Source organism: Martes martes (genome assembly GCF_963455335.1).
Source record: "Martes martes genome assembly, chromosome: 5".
NCBI classification, from domain to species: domain Eukaryota; kingdom Metazoa; phylum Chordata; class Mammalia; order Carnivora; family Mustelidae; genus Martes; species Martes martes.
Genome location: NC_137892.1, coordinates 133,112,119 through 133,131,716, shown reverse-complemented (window position 1 = coordinate 133,131,716; position 19,598 = coordinate 133,112,119). Strand labels below are relative to the sequence as shown.

Sequence of the window (19,598 nt, the reverse complement as noted above, 5' to 3'; positions counted from 1 at the left end):
TGCATACTTGTGATCGCTCTCTCTCTTTGTCCAATAAATAAATATTTAAAATAATAATAATAAAAAAATAAAAGGGAGAAAAACAGGGGCACCTAGGCAGCTCAGTTGGTTACCATCTGACTGTTGATTTCGGCTCATGTTGGGCTTCCTGCTGAGCGGGGGTCTGCTTCTCCCTCTGCCTGCTGCTCCCCCTGTTTGTGTGCCCTCTCTCTCACACACACACAGATAAATAAATCTTTAAAAAAAAAAAAAAAGTAAATACCAAATGTTGGCAAGAACGTGGAATACCCAGAACTCTCACATATGAAGAAAAGAATGTCAACTGACCCAACCACTTCTGAAACATTAATAGCAATATCTATAGATGCTGAACATATGGACACACCACGTCAGCAACTCTCCTCCTCGGTCTACATCCAACAGGAATGCATAAGTATGCTCCCCAGGAGGCAAGGATACTCGGTCGCACTAACCACGGTGGTCAAACATGGAACCTCCCCAGTACTACTCCACAGCAGAGCAGACAAACTGAGCAGTGAGAAGGAATCAGCTACAACCCCTGCAACAATGGAAGGCTCTCACAGGGAAAATGTGAGCAAAAGAACCACAGGAGAGTACTTACTGAACTATTCCTTCTATATGAAGTTCAAAGACACACAAGACTAATGGATACGATCAGAAGTGAGGATAATGCTCAAGTTCAGTGGTAAAAAGAACAATGACTCGAAAGAGTGTGAGGGGGGGCTTTCTGGGTACTGGTCATGTTCCACTGAAAGAATCTGGGGGCTGGTTACATGGGTCTGCAGCCTGTAAATATCCTTCAAACTTCACACCTGTGATATTATTAGTTTCCTGTGTTACTTACATCATACTATGATAAGGTTTTTTTAGAAGACAGAAATATACTGATAAAGCCTCCCAGAACACCTCCCAGAAATAGAAGCCTTCTTTTATAATCTCTCCCTCCTAATTCCCAGAGTGCTCTGACGGCCTCTCCTCTCTGGAGTCTCGGTCACATACATGGTTCACTCATCCCACAGTCCTTTACTAAGTTCTTACTTACTGCCCGTCCCCCCGCACCCTCCCCCAGGGCTAGTATCTCAGGTCTTAGGCCATGGGGGGCTCTGAGATATCAAGGGATAAACATGTAAAACTATAATTACGACAGAGGGAGAGATGTGCTAAGAGGTCTGCATCGAGGGCTATGAGAACACTGAAGTCGCACAACAGAGGACGAAGAGGTCCAGAAAAGGCTTATGGAAAATAACATTTGAACAGACTTGAAGAAAACAGACTTTGAGAGCAGAGTAGAGGTGTGGAAGCAATGATCCAAAAAGGCAGGTGGGCAGCTTTGCAAAGGTGCACAGTGGTAGGACAGGCTCCGTGTTGAGTGTGACTGCAGTATGGATGAAAGCAAAAGGGAGCAAGAGAGGTAGAAGGCAGGCCAGCTTGTCACCTGTCACATGAGCCACACCATGAAACCAGGATTTCATCCTGACAGAAATGGGAGACCCTATGAATAATTTTAAGTAGAAAATAACAGGGTATACAATTGGAGAGGTTCAGTGATAAAAGGCCGGGAGAACAGTTAAGAGGCTTGATATAATCCAAATAAGTAGACGGGGACAAATCAAGGGATATTTGGGGGGAATAAATCATAGGTTTGTTGCCCATCCTGACATAAATACAGACCCAGTCCAGAATTCTGGCTTTGGCAATGGAACAGTGTGGGAGAATGGACTGCTGAGAAATTAGTCTACGGTCCCTAGTGTTTGACCTAAGGAGAGATAAGTACGGTACCTTTTGTGACAAACCACTGACATTTCTCCTAACAACCTCCTTGCCTCCCACCTTCACTTTCTTCTCCGTCCTCACACTCCTCAAGCCCGTAAGTGCCCGTCCCAGCTCAACTGACTCCTGCTTCCCAGGATGTATCACTTCCAAGCCTCTAACCTAGACCAGGAGGTCTGGGCACACTGACAACCTCAAAGTCGTCCAGGTAACTGTCAACCATTTGCTAAACTAGTTTATAGTTCTAGCCTTCCAATACTGAATCTGATAACATTTCCCCCTCACTGTGAGTATAAAAGGAATAGCTGCATGATTTATTCTTACTTGTTTCAACAGAAAACTACAACCCACGCAACTATTTTCAAGAGTGTGCTTTGGAGATACGGAGAGAATTCCCTGGAGATTAATAATATGCTGGGCCACTAGAGGGCTCCACATCACCACAGATTCTCTGTCTCTCCTGGAAAATTAGTTCACACTCACACACAATGCCGTTTTTTTGTCTGTTTTTTACCTACTCCTAATTGATACCTAGCTGGGCCTTCAGTTCTTCAGGTTAACAATTTCATTCTCCTAAATTCAGCTACACCTGCAGCCTGCCTGCCCCATCCCTGCAGATCTTTAGTACAAAAGTAATGGCCGTGGATCTGTCACTTCTCTCTAAGTCTACATCACCGATACGGGAAAATCCTGACTCTACCTTCAGAATCTGTCCGGAATCTGAGATTCCTGCCTATCTCCTGCCTAAAGATGGCAACCTGCCCTGTTCTATTCTTGCCCCCTGCAATCCGCTCACAAAATGGCGTCCAAAACCGTAAGAATAAAACAAAATGTCAGATCACATCACTACTCTGCCCATAATGCCACCCTGGCATTCATCTGTTCACGTAAAAGCCGAGGTCTCTAGAGTGGCCTGCAAGGCCCCATAAGATGAGATGCCCTTGACATCTCAGACCTCACTCCTCCCATCTCCCTTTTGCTCACTTTTCTTCTGCTGACCTCCTCACTGTTCCGCAAACACACCAGGCATACTGCCAGGGCCTTTGCGCTGGCCTTTCCCTGTCTCCAAAACTCTTCCCCCAGGTAATGCAAGGCTCACCCCTCATTTCTTTCAAGTCTCCGGTCAACCATCACCTCAATGAGTCCCTCCCTGAGTGCCCGATTTTATACTGAAAACTGCCTGTCCATTTTCACATTCCCAGTTCCCCTCTCTTGCTCTTTTTCTTTTTTGTCCCTAGACTATAACCCAACATACTGGAAAATTCAGTTGTTATGTTTACTGTTTATTGCCTGCCTCTCCTTACACTGGCACGTAAGGTCCAAGAAGGCAGGGAACTTGGTCTGTTTTGTTCACTCTTGTGCCCCCAAGCACCTGCAAGCCTATACGACACAAAGAAGTCACTACATAAACATTTGTGGAACATTCATTGAATGAATTTTTTGCTTTATTTCACTTCCCCTTTCCTCACTGGCTCAAAATGAAAATCGTGAAGTTCTTATGCTGGATGTTTCCTATTTGCCCTTCCAGATCCATTCGTCAGTCTCTAGCTTGCCCTGTGCTGGGATGGCTGACTGTGTAGACTGACTCCCTTGCTCTCTGGCTTCTGACCAGGTGCAAGAAGGATGTCAGGATTTATATTACCCTGACTCCCTCCCATGCTATAGCACACTGGACAGCCCTCACCATAAAGCTTTCTTAGAGGTCCTGGCAGCTCCCTCCCTTCATTCTTCAGGCCTAAGGCTAGTGGTAACAGCGCTCCTCTGTTATTAACCCCAGGGTACTTCAATACTCATACTGCTTTCCCTCAACCCTGACCATTCCTTTAAAGACAGTCCCTTTAGTAAACTCTCTTCAGTTACCCAATATGAAAGTACCATTGATATATCCTCTGGAGCCCTGTCTAAATAAAGTATAACAATAAAATAATCCTTGAAAGTGACTATAGTCCATTTGCTTTCTGTAGTCCTAAATACCTAAACTTCCCTCCAAGTATACAGGTCTATATGATAAACCAACCCTAACATACTTGCCCAATTCACTGACTTTGGAGATTTTTCCCATTACACTCTTTCATGGATCACTGTTTGGCTTTTCAGCCCATTACACATTTGAACTTAGCTGTTTGGAGACGACCTCTCTGTATTTGTTGATCTTGGCTCTGGAAACTATGTATACTTGGCCTTTGCTTTCTTTTTGGATTAGCAACTGGCTTGGCAACCAAGCAGTGCTTAAGATGCTCAGCCCAGGCTTCCCCCTGACCAGGTACAAAGTTAGTGTTTATGCCTCAAAAAATGCTGTTAGGTAGTTTACAATAAGAGTGTCTTTCTTGCCACATAACTTTCCAGCTCACAAATTCAGCAAACATGTATCCCTTCTTTACTGTGTATCAGACACTGAGAATACAAAAATGAAAAAGGCAAACCCCTTACAATATAAAGAGAGAAGACAGACACAGGTCATCTTTTACAAATGAGAAACGTGTATACCTAGTAGAGAAACATGCACATTAAGACATCTTGTAGCTCTCTGAAATTAAAGGTAATTTTGATGGACTTTCAAAGAGATTATCTTGCTTGCCTTTAGTAGCCAACATTTTCCTAGCACACCTAAGGAGAGAGAGATTTGACCATTCTCTTACAGTACAACAAACTCAGGTTTCAAATATTTTAGTGGTAAAAGAAGTCTAAAGTCAAGAATTCAATAATGAGATACATTCATGTAAAGCAAAACAGTATTTCACAGAAGACACAAATGTTCCACAAACATTCTTCATGTTCTGAATCTGAAATTTCATTTTCCGAAATCTCATTAATTGGTAATTCTTGTCAAAACAAAACTCTAATAAAAATGAATTTGCAGCCATTTACCAAACTGTATTTCTCTTATTTCCTCCTTTGAGGCATGCTTAAATCTCAGTTACAGTGTGTACTTACTATGATAATATCAAGAATATTAAAAGAAAATGCTGTATTTGGACAGCACATTAACTTACAACACAGTTTATTGTGAATGAACACCCATTTCCACAAGGTGAGCAGAGAAGTTCAAGTACACATCCCCAGAAGTGGTTAGCCCTTCTCAAACAAAATAATGAAATCGTGGGGGAATGCTTATAATCAGACAAGATGGCCTACGCTCTCCATTGAGCCCTTCAGACCTGCAGCTGCCTCAACAAATAATAAAGACGGCACAGCGAAGGAGCCACTGCCTTTATCTCCTGGCTCGAAACCACTGGTACAGAACCAGAAATTTTATTTACAGTGAAAAACTGCTCACTGGGTCCTCACAGAATTCCTACAGCTGACTAATATAAAGCACATATAAGTAATAGCACTGTCACCACAGGCACAGGGCACGTGTATTACCACATGATACGTACAGGCGTCCACAGGGAAGCTGGGCTGTCCTTAGTTGTCGCATTTCCCACCTTCAAGAACTGTCATCTAAAATAATCTTGTCATGAGGAAATGAGCGTGACTAATAAAACACATCTCTTCTTCCCTTACTTCTCCGATTTAATTGGTTGATATATAGTATACTGAAAAACTTTTAAATTAGTTCCTATGGGCTTGTAATTCGTATGTCAAAGTCTTCTTTAAAAAATCAGTGAAAAGTGTATTTTCTATTTTTCCTACTTTCCTAATCAATCTGTAGCAAAGTCCTAATTCATCTGAGTGATCCTAAAGGGGAAGGTGTATCTCATCAACACTAATAGTTAATACTCCACAACAAGGTAATTGGTACCTCATGGCAACAGGTCTCACTGATAACTAAAAACAAAACAAAATAAACACAGACAATCAGAGCCCCAAGCTTTGGAAGGTCTTCTAATTCAGGAAGACCCTTCCATAAAAAGCCTTTTCTTAAATAAGAAAGCAGTTATTACTTTAAAAAAATATATATTTTATTTATTTATTTATTTGATTTTATTTATTATAGGGGGGAAGGGGCAGAGAAAGAGGAATAAGCAGACTCCTGAGCATGGAGCCCCTGAGGGGCTTGATCCCAGGACCCTAGATCATGACCTGAGCCAAAATCAGAAGCTGGATGCTTAACCGACTAAGCCACCCAGATACCCCAAGAAAGCAGTTATTACTTCTAATTCTAAGTTTTCTCCATTTACTCCACAATCCGAATCATCTTTGTTTCCCCAACAGAGCAATGCTAAGTTTTCCTCATTTACCTGATCTAATGGCCAGAATGAAGGTCTCATTCCTGTAGACCTCTAGGCCTTAAATCCACCTAATTAAGAGTATCAGCTGTCAGTGAGGGTGTGCAAAGAGCTTTCTTTGTATTCTCTGATGGTTATCAGTACTTACTCTATCAAGAATTTACATTGACTTACACCACCCCTTGTGAGCACTGAGCTATCTAGAAAAGTACTGGTAGTCAAAAGTATTTTTAATAAATACAAAGTAAGCTCAAAAAGCAAGGGATATGTTTAAGAAATATCAAGTGATCATGAACAAGTTACTTCTCTATTTACAGATGAGTTTCCTCTGTTAAATGAGGGAAGTGGAACAGATGATCTCTACAATCCCATCCAGCTCCAGCACTAGTAGGAAGAGAAAACTATTTTAAGCAAAAGGATCAGTCCATAATATATACTGGAGAAGGAATACGATTTGGTATACGAAGAAAGGCTAGAAGTCTCCAAAGGAACTCAGAAAGGGGCAAGATCAATGAAGGCTAAAGAAGTTCTATAATTGGATAAGGCTTCTTTGAGGATGTGTAACTGGATTTGGATCCTGAAAAATGGGAAAGATGTAGATATGCAGAGAAGAGGTGGGAAAGCCTTCCAGATGCAAACAATAGTGTAAATAAACTCAGCAAAGGAAGAATGAACACAAATGTAGGATCAGGTTCATGTCCTGAATAACTGGTACTATTTAATCTAATTGCATTTCTGGCACTTGGCTAAACTGCCAATTTAGTTGTTTTTTTTTTTTTTTTTTTTTCCTAAGTAGGCTCCACGCCCAGCATGGAGCCCAAGGCACAACTTGCACCTACCCTAACTGAGATCAAGACCTGAGCTGAGATCAAGAGTTGGACACTTAACCAACTGAGCCACCCAAGCACCCCTAGTTTTTAAATTTTTTGAAGATCTTTCAAGTCTTTCATTGTTGAAAGAGAGCTGATAACTTATCATCTTATATAAAAATAGAATTTCTTCTTCATAACAAAATATATCTTAATGTGCATGTCATTATTAAAATGTTACAGCTATTGTTGACCATTTTGATATGAGATCCTACCGTCTTTTTTTTAATTTATTTTTATTTTTTTTTTTTATAAAAATATAATATATTTTTATCCCCAGGGGTACAGGTCTGTGTGTCGCCATGAGATCCTACTGTCTTAAGTGCTAGCTGCATATCCTCCTCCTTCTACCCAGACCAGCAACATTTTTAATGGTAAGTGACCTCCTTATATATCATCTAGAATGTGGCATACCCAAAAGACTTGAAACAAATTAAAACTGAAATCTTCCTCTATATATAATGACTTACAGTAACACAAAGGGACATCTCTAAATTATAAAATGCACGATTCAATTTGAAATTCTATATTTTAACTTTAACAATGCATTTGGAATTTAAAAAAATAAAAGCACATCACACTAAGATATAAATTTATGCAAGTCTGCTTTACTTATGATTAGGATGGATGGTACCAAAAATATTTGAAGAAATGTAACTTCCAACTCTCGAGCTTGTTAAAAACTATCTTTTCATGCTTGAGCATACTGCTCATAAAATAAGGAAATTTTTCATTTCATTCATGAACTTTGTATGAATATTATAGAGAACTGTCATTTCTTTCAAGCCACTTGTTTTCTAAAGGCACACATACCCTGCATTGTTGCTGACTGCAGTTAGGCCTTTCACTCCAGTCTTCAGCAAGGCTCCTATAAGATTCTCTGGAATTCCACATAACCCAAAACCTGTAAGTGAAAAAGTCAATTTGTGAAAAGGGTGATGTTCTTTCAGAGAAATGTATGTTATTCTTTTACACACACACACACACAAAATGCAAAACACATAATTAGATCTATTAAGCAAAATACACAGATGTATCTCAGCAACTTAGTAAGTGGCTACACAGCTCTACCCAAATGTTTTGCACTGTTAAATAGCACCAGACATAACTGCAAAACCTTTGAATGCTAAGAATAAAGCCAGGTACAACCAGTTAACATAGCTACACATCACACATCTTGCACTGAACTGCACATCGATTATTGTCCACCTTTAGAATTCAACCTTTATACAGTTACTTTTTCAAGCATGTTTGTTTTAAATGCCTGAGTAGATTTTGCAGAACTGGAAGCCCAGATCAATGACTTTTATTTCTTTATAATTTCTGCAATTTGTCAAACAGTATTGGGTTTAAAACGGACATCAATGACTGGTCAGATGAATGAAGGAACAGCAGCCCTAAAAACCAGCCTAGATTCCTGCAACCAAGCTCTAGAAATTAAAAAAAAAAAATTATATATACATATATACATACGTACATATATATATATAATATATATAAAATATATCTCAATCAGGCAGCAAGTTTAATGAGTGTGAGACAGTGGTTCTAAAAGACATTCTAAACAAGCTGCAGCAACAGAACCCAGAGACCTCGACGACAGACAGATGCTTATATGCTTTCTAGCTCCTAAAATGAGGAATGATAAAAGGAGTGGCTAGGTAAGAGCTGATGAGATCAATGCCAATGTTTTAGTTAAACAGAATTCCCAAGGATCTAGGAATGTTTTCAAAGCTAACAAGACATCACTATTTAAAACTTTAGCTTTTCAAAATAATGGAAAAACACAAAGGGAAAAAGTAAAACATCAAGTGCTAAACTCTGCTAAATTTTCAAGATGAGGACACTAATAATTACATAATAAAATAATTACATAACATGCAATAAATGACTAAAAATAAACTAATAAAATAACTGGCATTTCTAGTCTCCACAGCTTTGTGACTGTGATTTCCTACTCTACTACAAACATAAGGATGTTACCATCACCAAAAGAAAAATAATACTATTACTCACCACCAACCAGTATTGTTGCGCCATCAGGGATGTCTTTTACAGCTTCCACTGGATCTGTATAGAATTTGGTGTGGCGACGCGTGCTGGTTGAAAAGTAGCAAACACATCCCTAAAACATTTTTAAAAATTATAAGTGAATCATCATTTGGAGACACATCTTTATTTTGCATGTATACCAACATATTCACTTTTCATATATACAAGGATAATTTTACTATCTGCTCTTTGAAACAAAGAGTGGGGCTGCAAGTAATTCATCTTAGAAGTAGGAAGGACAGGGGCGCCTGGGTGGCTCAATGGGTTAAAGCCTCTGCCCTCAGCTCAGGTCATGATCCCAGGGTCCTGGGATCGAGCCCTACATCGGGCTCTCTGCTCAGCGAGGAGCCTGCTTCCTCCTCTCTCTCTCTGCCTGCCTCTCTGCCTACTTGTGATCTCTGTCTGTCAAATAAATAAATAAAATCTTAAAAAAAAAAGAAGAAGAAGAAGAAGAAGTAGGAAGGACATACCCTATCCATAGATTATCACCAGAATTCCCTTGTGATCATGATGAATGTCTTCCATTGTATAAAGGAAAACTCTGTGGCCAACATTTGTAGCCACCCAAAAGACTGAAAGTAGACAGCTCATAACACTGGGACTCAGATTCACAATAATGATGCCATCAAGCATCAGTTTCTGATAGCGAGCTAACCTTGCATTCAGTCAACAAATATTCACTGAGAACGTACTATGTGTCAACTATTCTGCTGTTTATTCCCATTTAGTAAATATTAAGACATGACTGCTGCTTTGTGGGAAATCAGGTACAGTGTGACCAACATACAAATACACAGTTGGGCCCTGACCCATTCTTCAGTCAACAAATGCCTCCTAAGGGAACAAGTAAGGAACAGTACACAAGAAGACCCATGCCCATAAGGCTTGGAGTTTATAGATGCTGAGAAAAACAGCAAACTATTATCTGCAAGGAAGGCATGGCTAGTCTTAACCACAGTGACCTGTTTAGGCGCATAACAGGTTATCTAGTGAACATTTATCATCAGTTTGTTTTTAAACAGTTTCCCTCCCTATGCTCATCCACAACATGGATAGGAGATAATTAGAGTTGACTATGTTGTAATCATTCATAATAATTATCACCTCTCCTTTACTCTTATTATATATTCAACCTAAAAAGGGAGGGAGCAAAGAGAGAGGCTCCTGACTCCCCATATGCCGCCACCACAAGAAGTTCACAAATGTAGGCTCACACACACTGTCTTATTGGCCTTTGACAGACATCCTGTGGGGTCCAGGTAAAGGATTAAGGAGTTTCTAGCATTCTTTTCTTCCTCTAAACTTCTTTCATAAAAAGTATCCAATAGTACAAAAGCCTATTTCCTTTAAGAGAACAATACTGAAGGTCAAATGAGATCTGTCAAAGTAGAGGTTACCTAGATGACTTTTGTCCCTTTAAATTCAACCCTGGTTCAGTTCTGGTGAAGAGAGTTGTCTATTCCCAGTTGTCTCTTTCCCGGTGGGAAATACATGGTGGTAGAGCTACCAAAGAACAAGCTTAAGCTGCAGAGAGCTTGGTTCTCTGTCCTATCCTCAGTAGCAAGGGCTTACTGGATTCTGTTTAAACACACAGGTACACATGCAAATATATTTTTTTTAAATCTTGGAAATAAAAAGTTCAATAGCCTCAATAAAGAGGCCAAAAGATGAATCATAAAATAAAGTTGAGGATATCTGTTCAAAAATAGAAAAAGAAAGAGACAGATATTCTAATCCAACCAATTCATTTCACAGGTCAAGTTTCTGCAACTGAGCAAGTTCTCAAAATGTACCCAACACTGTGTTACAGCAAGACCAGATCCCGGATTTTCGCCTTCATCACAGTGTCCTTCTACCACAATCTGCTCCTCTCCATGATTTTTAAAAGCCCTCAATCTTATCCTACTTCAATTTCATTATTTACAGACAACAAATCTTTATGAACGCCCTATTTTTTCATGAAGAACTCTACTGTCTTCTTTTCTAAAGAGTGAAGGAGAAGTCATTGCTCTGTACACCTTAAACTGATACACTATTGTTTTGCCAATTATATCTCAATAAAATTGGAAAAAGTCAAAGATGCAAAAACATGCAATAAATAAACAAATCCTAATCTGTATCTCTTACCAAATAAAAAGGGGTGAAAAGTCAGGGCCTTAGCAGGAGGAAGAAAATAAAAGAACTCTTTTACACCTAAGTAGTCAGGGGTTAAAATCACACTGAACTACTTATCTGTAAACTGAGAAACATGAATCCTACAGAGAGGAAGTTAAGAGAAAACTCATTTCTCCTACAGATCCAGGACACTTTTCACATTCACAAAGGGGAAAAAAAAGTATATAAGCACAGACTTGTCAGGAATTCTGTTCCTTTGTTCCAGCTGATAATTAGTGTCCTCATTGCAAACAGAAATTATTAAAATGCTTGCCCCACACCTTAAAAAAAATACCTCAGAAGGGGGCGCCTGGGTGGCTCAATGGGTTGAGCATCTGACTCTTGATTTCAGTTCAGGTGATGATCTCAGGGTCCTGAGATCTAGGCCCACATCTGGCTCTGCACTCAGCAGTCTCCTTGTCCCTCTCCTCTACTCTTCTGCCGACTTACTCTCTCTCTGTCTCAAATAAACAAAATCTTTAAAAAAAAAAACTTCAGAAGTATTTTAGAAAAGACTCAAGTGTTTCACATTTATCCGGATAATCAAAAGCTTAAAGAAATAAAAGTGAAATGTTTGCAGGCAATGTGAGAATGGCTCAAGATAATGAAGAATATACACCCAACTTTGGTGTTTTTTTTTCTTTTTTCACACATTCAGTTAATATTTGTTGACTTTTGTTATCTATTTGTTATACTGACATTTGATATCTATTTGCTAAGAAATCAATAGTGTGACATAATGGGCCACACTCCAGTAATCTCGGGGTCAAAATACCTTTGTTTCAAATTCCAGTTCAGCCACAATTGCGAGAAACTGGGAAAATTGCAAAATCTGAGTGTAAGGGGTGCCGACTTCAAGTTTACGAAAGGATTCCAGTTGTTTCTTAAGGATGCAGTAAGGATTAAGTAATGGTGTATCAGAACCGCACCACTCGGTGCTTGAACTGCAGAAGTTGCCCTGGGGTTGTTAGCTTCCTTTAAGCAATGCAACCCTCTCCATTCCCCATCAGGGCAGTACAATTAACTTGCCATTGACTGGGCTTTAGTTTTCACATTTATCCCCCTCTACCCACCCCCTCGCTCTACCTTACCTATATACACAAGCATGCATTACTAATTCTAGTAAGAATTTTTTTTTTTTTACCATGACCTATGCTATAGCAAATTAATCCATACCATCCTTGCTGAGGGTTTTGAAAAATTTACAATTACTTTAACATGTTTATTTTGTCTGTAGTCAAGTATGCCATTCTAAGTATTGAGAAATGACTGGGCAATCTGGCCATACAAACACAGGTAGTGAGGCAAAGAGGAAGGAGAATGTCTGAAACCAGTTGTACCAGAGTGTTTCCTGTGGATCTTCAAGGCTTGGAGCCCTGGAGGCAGCACCCCAGAGAAAGCCTCTAGGTTTGTTTTCTGAACAGGCTTCCTCTCTGCCCACATTCTCTCCCATTCTCCCAGCCTCTAGGAGTTAAGCAGTAAACTGCTGACACCCCCTAAGACTGAGCAGAGGTGGTGTCCTGTTTTCATAAATAACTGAACTCAAAGTGAGGCTCTAAACTGCTTTAATTGACCTTTACTTTCTAAAATGCTAAAACAGTGAGGTGAAAAGATTCAAGCAACATCTACTACATAAATAAATAAACAAATAGCCTTCAAGTCAGCAGAGGTCACTAAAAAAATGAAGAGTAATGAATTATACAGCTTCAGCATCTAATGTATTCTGGGGATGATTTTTTTCACCAAGGTCTTCCTTTACATTTGGGTAACATTTCATTTTGTTTTTTCACTCTCCCACCTTCTGCAAAATTCCGTTTTATGGCGCCCCTAGCTTCTGCTTTACTATTGGAGGAAGAAAATAATAATGACTATACTGCAAAAGAACAGTCAAGGTCCTGAAGGATAAGAGATAATCGAAATTCTTACATTGCCTTTTTTTTTCTATTTAATCTATTTCTCCTTTTAAAATTCTCTCCATCTTCACCCTCTGTCCTCTAGTTCAAATCCTTACATTTAGAATTTGAGGACTGATTGCACTGTTGGGCCTAAATTTTATCTCATGATTTCCCAATTCAAAATCTCCTTCTTTTCTAACCACTCCTACCGTTCTTTCTTTTGCCTAAATTTCTTTTTTTCTTGTCATTCAATACTCCACAACTTTAAGAAAATATATACTTCCTTCTGAAGGTCTTTCAGGGAAAATCCATACAGCATACTGCTTTATTTTTAAATTAATCTTATCTTAATGATACGGAACTGTACACCCAGGTGTTATTTACCTTGTTACCTTGCAGTTAAAAAAATCAGGACACAGGAAGATTGATACTGCCCACTTCAGTATAAAAGTTTGATAAACAGAAGTGGGGAGAAGCCATATGGGGAGAGATGAAGAGGACCCTGTTGGAAGGTAATGGCAATAATACGCAGGTGGATACACACACTTGGCAAGGAGAATATGGCATCAGTGCCAAGTGGAGGTGGTAATATGTGTTGGAACGCTTACCAATGTCAAGGGTGAATTGACAGTACCAGTATCTGTTAAAGGTGCCATGTTTACCTTACACTAAACACTACCAGTTATGCACTCACGACATGAATAAATAAATCATAAGGACCCCACAGGGAGTTACTGACTCTCAGCCAATTCTCTAAAGTAGTAGCATACTGTTTTTGAGGGAACATACATGTTCTTTTTATTCTAACAATAGAGTGATGCCCAGCACTTGAAAGGAGCAGAGGTGAAGTCATGATGCATTCTTCCCAGTGTATCAGAAAGCTTGAGGAGTTTACCAGGAGTTAAAATACTAATGAGGGTGGGGAACTCAGAAAGAGGAGAAGCATAAATAAAGGTACTGAGAGGAGCCAAGCCCAGGGACATGCAGGAGCAGGTCCCATGGAGAGAAGCTTGTGAAGATCAAGCTGGAAAGGAGATTGAGCTGGAAAGACTGGGGAAGGCCTTAAGGACCTCACTGGAGATCTGACTTCTTCCTTCAATGAGGAAGGGACATCAAAGCTTTTGAAACAGAGATGTCAAAACTCACATGAAAGCCTGAAACAGGAAGAGGCAGAGGAAATCATTCTTTCATTCACTCATCCATTTGTTCAAAAATATTCATTTTGTATAAAATATATGAAAGACTGGAATACAGAGTTAAGACAAACAAAAAACCACTCAGGCATAGTCCCTGTGCTGATGAAAGTTGCAAACTAGCAAGGGTAATAGTCATTAAATAATTACAAAAATTTAATTACAAATGTTACTATCTCATCGGGGAGCTAAAAGGAAAAATCAGATAATTGCTGGGAAAGAGCGCTAAGGACATCCCCAAGGAAATTTCAGTTAAAGGTGAATACATGACACAGGTTATCCACTGGAGGTGAAGGGAAGAGGAGAGGAAAAAAGGGGTCCAAGATTTCCCTGGATGGATATGGGTGCTATTGGCCATAATGAAAACAGAACAAAACAAAAAAATGACTGGTTCACTTTGGGTCAGAAAGAACTTGAAGGACTAAGTGTCATCCAGGTGGAATAGATGATAAGTTGTACCAGGGGAGAATGGAATTGGTGAGAGATCTGGGAAAAAAACACGTTCAAAGAAGAAAGGCAAGTAAGTGTTAATGGTATTTTTAGGAACTTCTTCCAGTAACAATTTTCCAAAGTGAATAGAGAATAGTATTAAATGCTCCTTCTGAAACAGTAGTGGAGGAAGAAAGAGAACTTCGGATGGTGTATTCAAATCTAAGTCCATGCCAAAGACTCTGAAATGTAGTTCTCAGACTAACCGCATTAACATCATCTGGGAACTCATTTATGTAAAGTGTGGGACCCCACACAGGACCTACTAAATCAAAAAATCTAGAGGTGGACCCAGAAACTGGTTTGCTAAAACCTCCAGGTAATTCTAGTTCATTAAAGCTTGACAGACTTGCCTAACACACACACACACACACACACACACACACCCCATCTCATTTTGGCTGTTGGTTATGTTTAGCAGAGAAGTTCTCAAGGTTACTACCTCTGTCCACCCAGGTTCTTTCATCTATGTATTAAACATGTATTGAGTGTCTATACTATGGCTAATAGTGTATAATGTTGAGTGGGATGAAGACAGAGGCATACAATATTGTCCCTAACAACCACAAACTTTCATCTTGTTACAAAGTCAATGTAGGGGCACCTGGGTGGCTCAGTTGGTTAAATGTCTGACTTCTCAGGTCATGATCTCAGGGACCTAGGCTCAAGCCCTGGGTTGGGCTCCACATTCAGTGGGGAGTCTGCTTGTCCCTCTATCTCTGTCTTTCCCCTCCTTGTGCTTGCTTTGTCTTTCTCTCTCTCTCAAATCAATAAATAAAAGCTTAAAAGAATAAAAAAGTCAATGGATACATCTGAAAAGCTAAACAAGCACACACAAGTTTATAAGGCAAGTTAGAGGAGAATCTAAGGACTAAATAAGCAGTAAGGGGCACCAAATGCCAAGCACGAAGAAACACCTGAAAGCAGGCACTGGACCTATGATAACCAGACCTCAAAGGGGCAAAGTTTGAACCCTGATAGGAACTTTCAGTGAGGCACAGGGAAACCTCAAATTTTTAACTCTGTGACCTAAGAGTTTTGCTGGGCTTCTGAAGTGGTTTAACGCCATAGGAAAGTGAGTAAATAACACTTAGGTAAATAAGTAACCACCAAAAGAGGGAATGTTTTTGACCTGGATCCAAGGGTATGGCAGTGTCCTGGTCTGCATGGTTCAGCACCGGCAAGGGTGTCACTGAAGGTCAGTCAAGTGCCCTTTTAATAATTCTTTATATATCCAAAGCTATCAGCAATTACCAAAATGTTTCCTAAAATGCATTTATGAATAAAATGTCCCAGTTCTAAATCATCCCATAGCATTTGCCTAAAGGGCTTAGTGGTCCCTCTGTGTTCACTGTTCTCAGAGATTGGATGCAGGAAAGACAGAGCAACTGGGGCGCGACAGTTCCCTGAGAGTACGCACCTCGTGCAAGATACGCTTTCAAGCTCGAAACTATTTAATGCGCTACTAAATAAAAACGCCACTTTTCGTTTTTCCCTAGGAAGGAAGAGGCTCCCAAGGTTACGCTGATAACCAAGGTAAACCACCCTCCAGGACCTAGCACTCTCGGCCTGTACTGGCCTCTTAGGGCTCCGGACAGGGACCCCACCTGGGCGTGGGCGTACAGGTAGGGACAGAGTCCAGCGGGGGTGGGGGGGGAGGGGCACTTATCAACCAACAATCGCGGTGAAAAGTGTCTCAGGATACCACTTGGTGGAGAGCTGGCACTAAGGGCGGCACAAGGTTTCCTAAGAGTTTGAAAATGGAAATCCTCCAACCCGGATGCCTGCGCCACAAGAGCGCGCGCGACAGGGAAGATGCCCAGAGAGCGCTCCAGTGCGGGTTCCCCTTCTCCTCGGCACCGTGCGGCGCAGCCAAATAAGGGAGGACAGGGAGGGCACGGCCTTCCAACCCGGCGACGCCGAGCATCCGCCCCCTCCGCGGCGAACGTGCGCGGACCCGTAGCTAACCTGCTCCGAAATCCCCAACGCGAGGCGCAAACCTGTCCCTTGCTGCCGTCACCCTTGCCGGTCCCTCTACCGGCACACCCTCCCAGGAGGCTGCCCGCGGGGCGGAGTTGCGAGCCGAGAGGACGTATGCCCCAAAGGACGCGAGCGAGCCCTGAAGGGCGCCGCGGCGCTGCCAGACGCCCCCCGGCCCCCTTTCAGCCCCTCCGCGTGCTCCTACGCCTGGTCTCGCCCGGCCCGGGGCAGCGGCTGCAGAACCGCGCAAAGGCGGACACCCGAAGGGGCAGCGAGGCAAGGCAGGCGTGGCGCGTCTCGGTGCCCCCGGAGACGGCGCCACGGATGCTAACTGGTGGGGTGGAGCCAGAACGCTGGCACCACGCGGGGTTTCGTCTGCGTCCTGCCGGCGCGTGGCCTTCTTCCTTGGCACTTTACCTTGGACCAGACGCCCCCGGTGAGGCGGGCGGAGGCGCAGAGCGGGGACCAGGCGGAGAGGAGTTTGAGGGCCGCCATGTTCCGGGCCGGGCGTGGAGAAGGCGACGCGTTGGGGCGCGCGCGTGAGGGTGTGGGAGCTCTGCCGGGCCCGGCCGCGTCAACGCGAAGGGAGGGAAGGGAAGACGCTCGAGGGGCGGGCTGGAGGCTCGACCGCGCGTCGATGACGTCCTCCCCTCCCTCGCCCACTGAGGCTGCAGGTTTAGAGAGACGCGGGGCTGGGAGGGGCCCGGCGGGGAGCGTAAGCCGGCTGCAGCCCGGGCGGTTGGCCGGGGAAGCGCCGCAGCCCTTCGGCGGCTGTGTCGGTTGCCCGCGCGTTCCAGGCAGCTGCGTCGGCACGCACTTGCTGCTGCAACCCCTCGTCAGTCCGTTAGCCTTGAGGGGCTGCGGGGGCTTGCCTTCCCCGAGGTCTGGGGTAAGGGTTGGTCTAGCATTCGGGCGCCGCAGGGTCTGTCTCGGAGTCTGTTGCTTTTCCGAGACAGTGCCTGGCACCTGTGTGGGCTGCAAAGGGGATACCCCCTGGAGGTCCCCCACTTCGCTTACCCATCCGGGCAGCGTTCCCGTTTCTTCCATTTCTCAGTCTCCTCTCCCCACACTTGGCCCTGGCTTGTGTAAAGTTAACTTTGCCTTAAGAACCTGCCACAAGCCATCTGTCATTAGGTGTGGCCAGGGAGGCCTGGGCAACACTGTACCTGGACAAGAGAGGCTAGGTTAGGGCTGGGCCTTTGGGACCGTCTCTTCCTTCTTTCCCTTCTTCCCCATCATCCAAGTCTGTATTTTTCAGGATTTTTCTGGCACCTGAGTCCCAAAACCTCCAGAGATTACTCAGCAGCTGTAAACATGCAGGTGTGTATACCCCTTTGACTGTCCCTGGGCAAGTTACAATAACTTTCCTAAGTTTCAGTGTCCTTATCTGAAAATTTTATTTTATTAAAAAAAATTTTTTTTTAATTTATTTGACAGAGAGACACACACACGTCAAGAGAGCGAACACGGTAGGGGGAGTGGGAAAAGGAGAAGCAGGCTTCCCGCTGAGCAGGGAGCCTGATGTGGGGCTGCATCTGAAGGCCCCAGGATCTTGACCCAAGCTAGGCAGACACTTAAGGACTGAGCCACCCAGGCGCCTCCTCATCTGAAAATTTTAAATCTCAGAACTATCTAAGATTTACATGAGATAGTTCATGGGAAGCTTCTGGCTCAATAAATGTTAGGCATTATTCAAGTTGCAGTCCTGAATTGGTATGGCAAATATATGCTCTCAAAACCTTACCTTTTGAACAACCCCTTGAGGACGTGAGCAAAATCTGATTTCTTCAGAAGTATCCTCTGCACTTAGCAGATTAGAAGAACCAAGGGGAAAGTCAGTAAGGGCTTTATTTTATTAAGTGCTGACCAAGTCCTGGGAATATGGATGTTAGTTTTGAAACAAAGCAAAACACACAAGGAAATTAAATGAAACCTTAGCTTCCTCAGCAAGTACACCTAATGCAATGAACAATCATGGTCCAGTTTCAAGTCTGTCCATAAAAGCATTTGCCCTTTTATTGTATTCTTTTAGCTCTTTTTCCCTCATGCATATTATCATTTTAATCAAGATCAATGAGGGAATAAGATACCAAGTTAGACTGTCCAATTACATTAGGAGAACTTAACTTAGTAATGCTCCATATTTTCAACACATCTTAAGAAGTTGGATAGAGGTGAAACTCGGGTGTTAGAACTTAAGTCCCATTACTAGTCCTAATACAGCATACAGCAGCTATTGTACTGTAGCTTACAGAAGGTGAAAAAGCTGACATTCACAGTTGGGTCTGCTTTTCCACTTTTGCCCTTCCAGAGGGCATATGAAATGGAAAACAACTTTGGCAACTTCGTCTAACTGTGGTCATATGACTCACTCTTCTTGGCTGGTCTCTGTTGCTTCTGGCTAAATTAAAGACACACATTTCCAGTCTTGTACTCTGTGTGACTCTAATTCTTGTGGGGGAAAAAAATCACCCTCACTACTCTATAGTCAAGACACTGTACTATTTTTTAATGGTTCAATGGCTGTGTTTTATACTTTTTATCTAAAATAGGAGTAACTTGAACAAATTACAGAAGAGTTCTTCTGTACACATTTCCCTCCTGATTCCACAAAGCCATTTCAATTTTAGTCTGTGTAAAAACCTACTTTTTTGAATATCTGAATTTTTCTGAACTAATAAGAATAGTTCCCCCTTGCTTTAAAGGACAGCTTGTGGCAAATATATTCTGGAAACTTCTTCGTGTAATCTTGCACAGCTTAATTTACACATTCTCAAAAATTGGAGGAATTGAATTGAATTCAAAGCTTTTAAACAAAAGGCCTGATTCCAGAGATGCAATAAGGAAAGTTTATTTTGTATGATGTCATTTTATATATGTGTATGTATATATGTATATCATATGTTGTTTTTTATATACATATACACATTCATTTATATATATGTATGTGTCTATATGTATATATGTGTGGTGTGTGTGTGTGTGTGTGTGTATATATATATA

General features: G+C 41.8%; 1 protein-coding gene across 3 annotated transcripts in view; it reads right to left on the bottom strand.

Annotated features, from left to right (window-relative positions):
- Positions 1-17,220, bottom strand: part of OXCT1 (3-oxoacid CoA-transferase 1) — a gene marked incomplete at its 3' end in the record, with an annotated part of 125,471 nt that extends 108,251 nt beyond the window's left edge. For all 3 annotated transcript variants that reach the window (XM_080803960.1, XM_080803959.1, XM_080803961.1), the window contains exons 1-3: positions 17,013-17,220; positions 8,849-8,957; positions 7,646-7,736 (exon numbers count right to left, since the gene is read on the bottom strand). In XM_080803960.1, coding sequence (XP_080660086.1) covers positions 7,646-7,736; positions 8,849-8,957; positions 17,013-17,090 — 278 coding nt within the window. In that variant the 5' untranslated portion in view covers positions 17,091-17,220. The remainder of the gene's footprint in view (positions 1-7,645; positions 7,737-8,848; positions 8,958-17,012) is intronic.
- Positions 17,221-19,598: the final 2,378 nt, after the last annotated feature.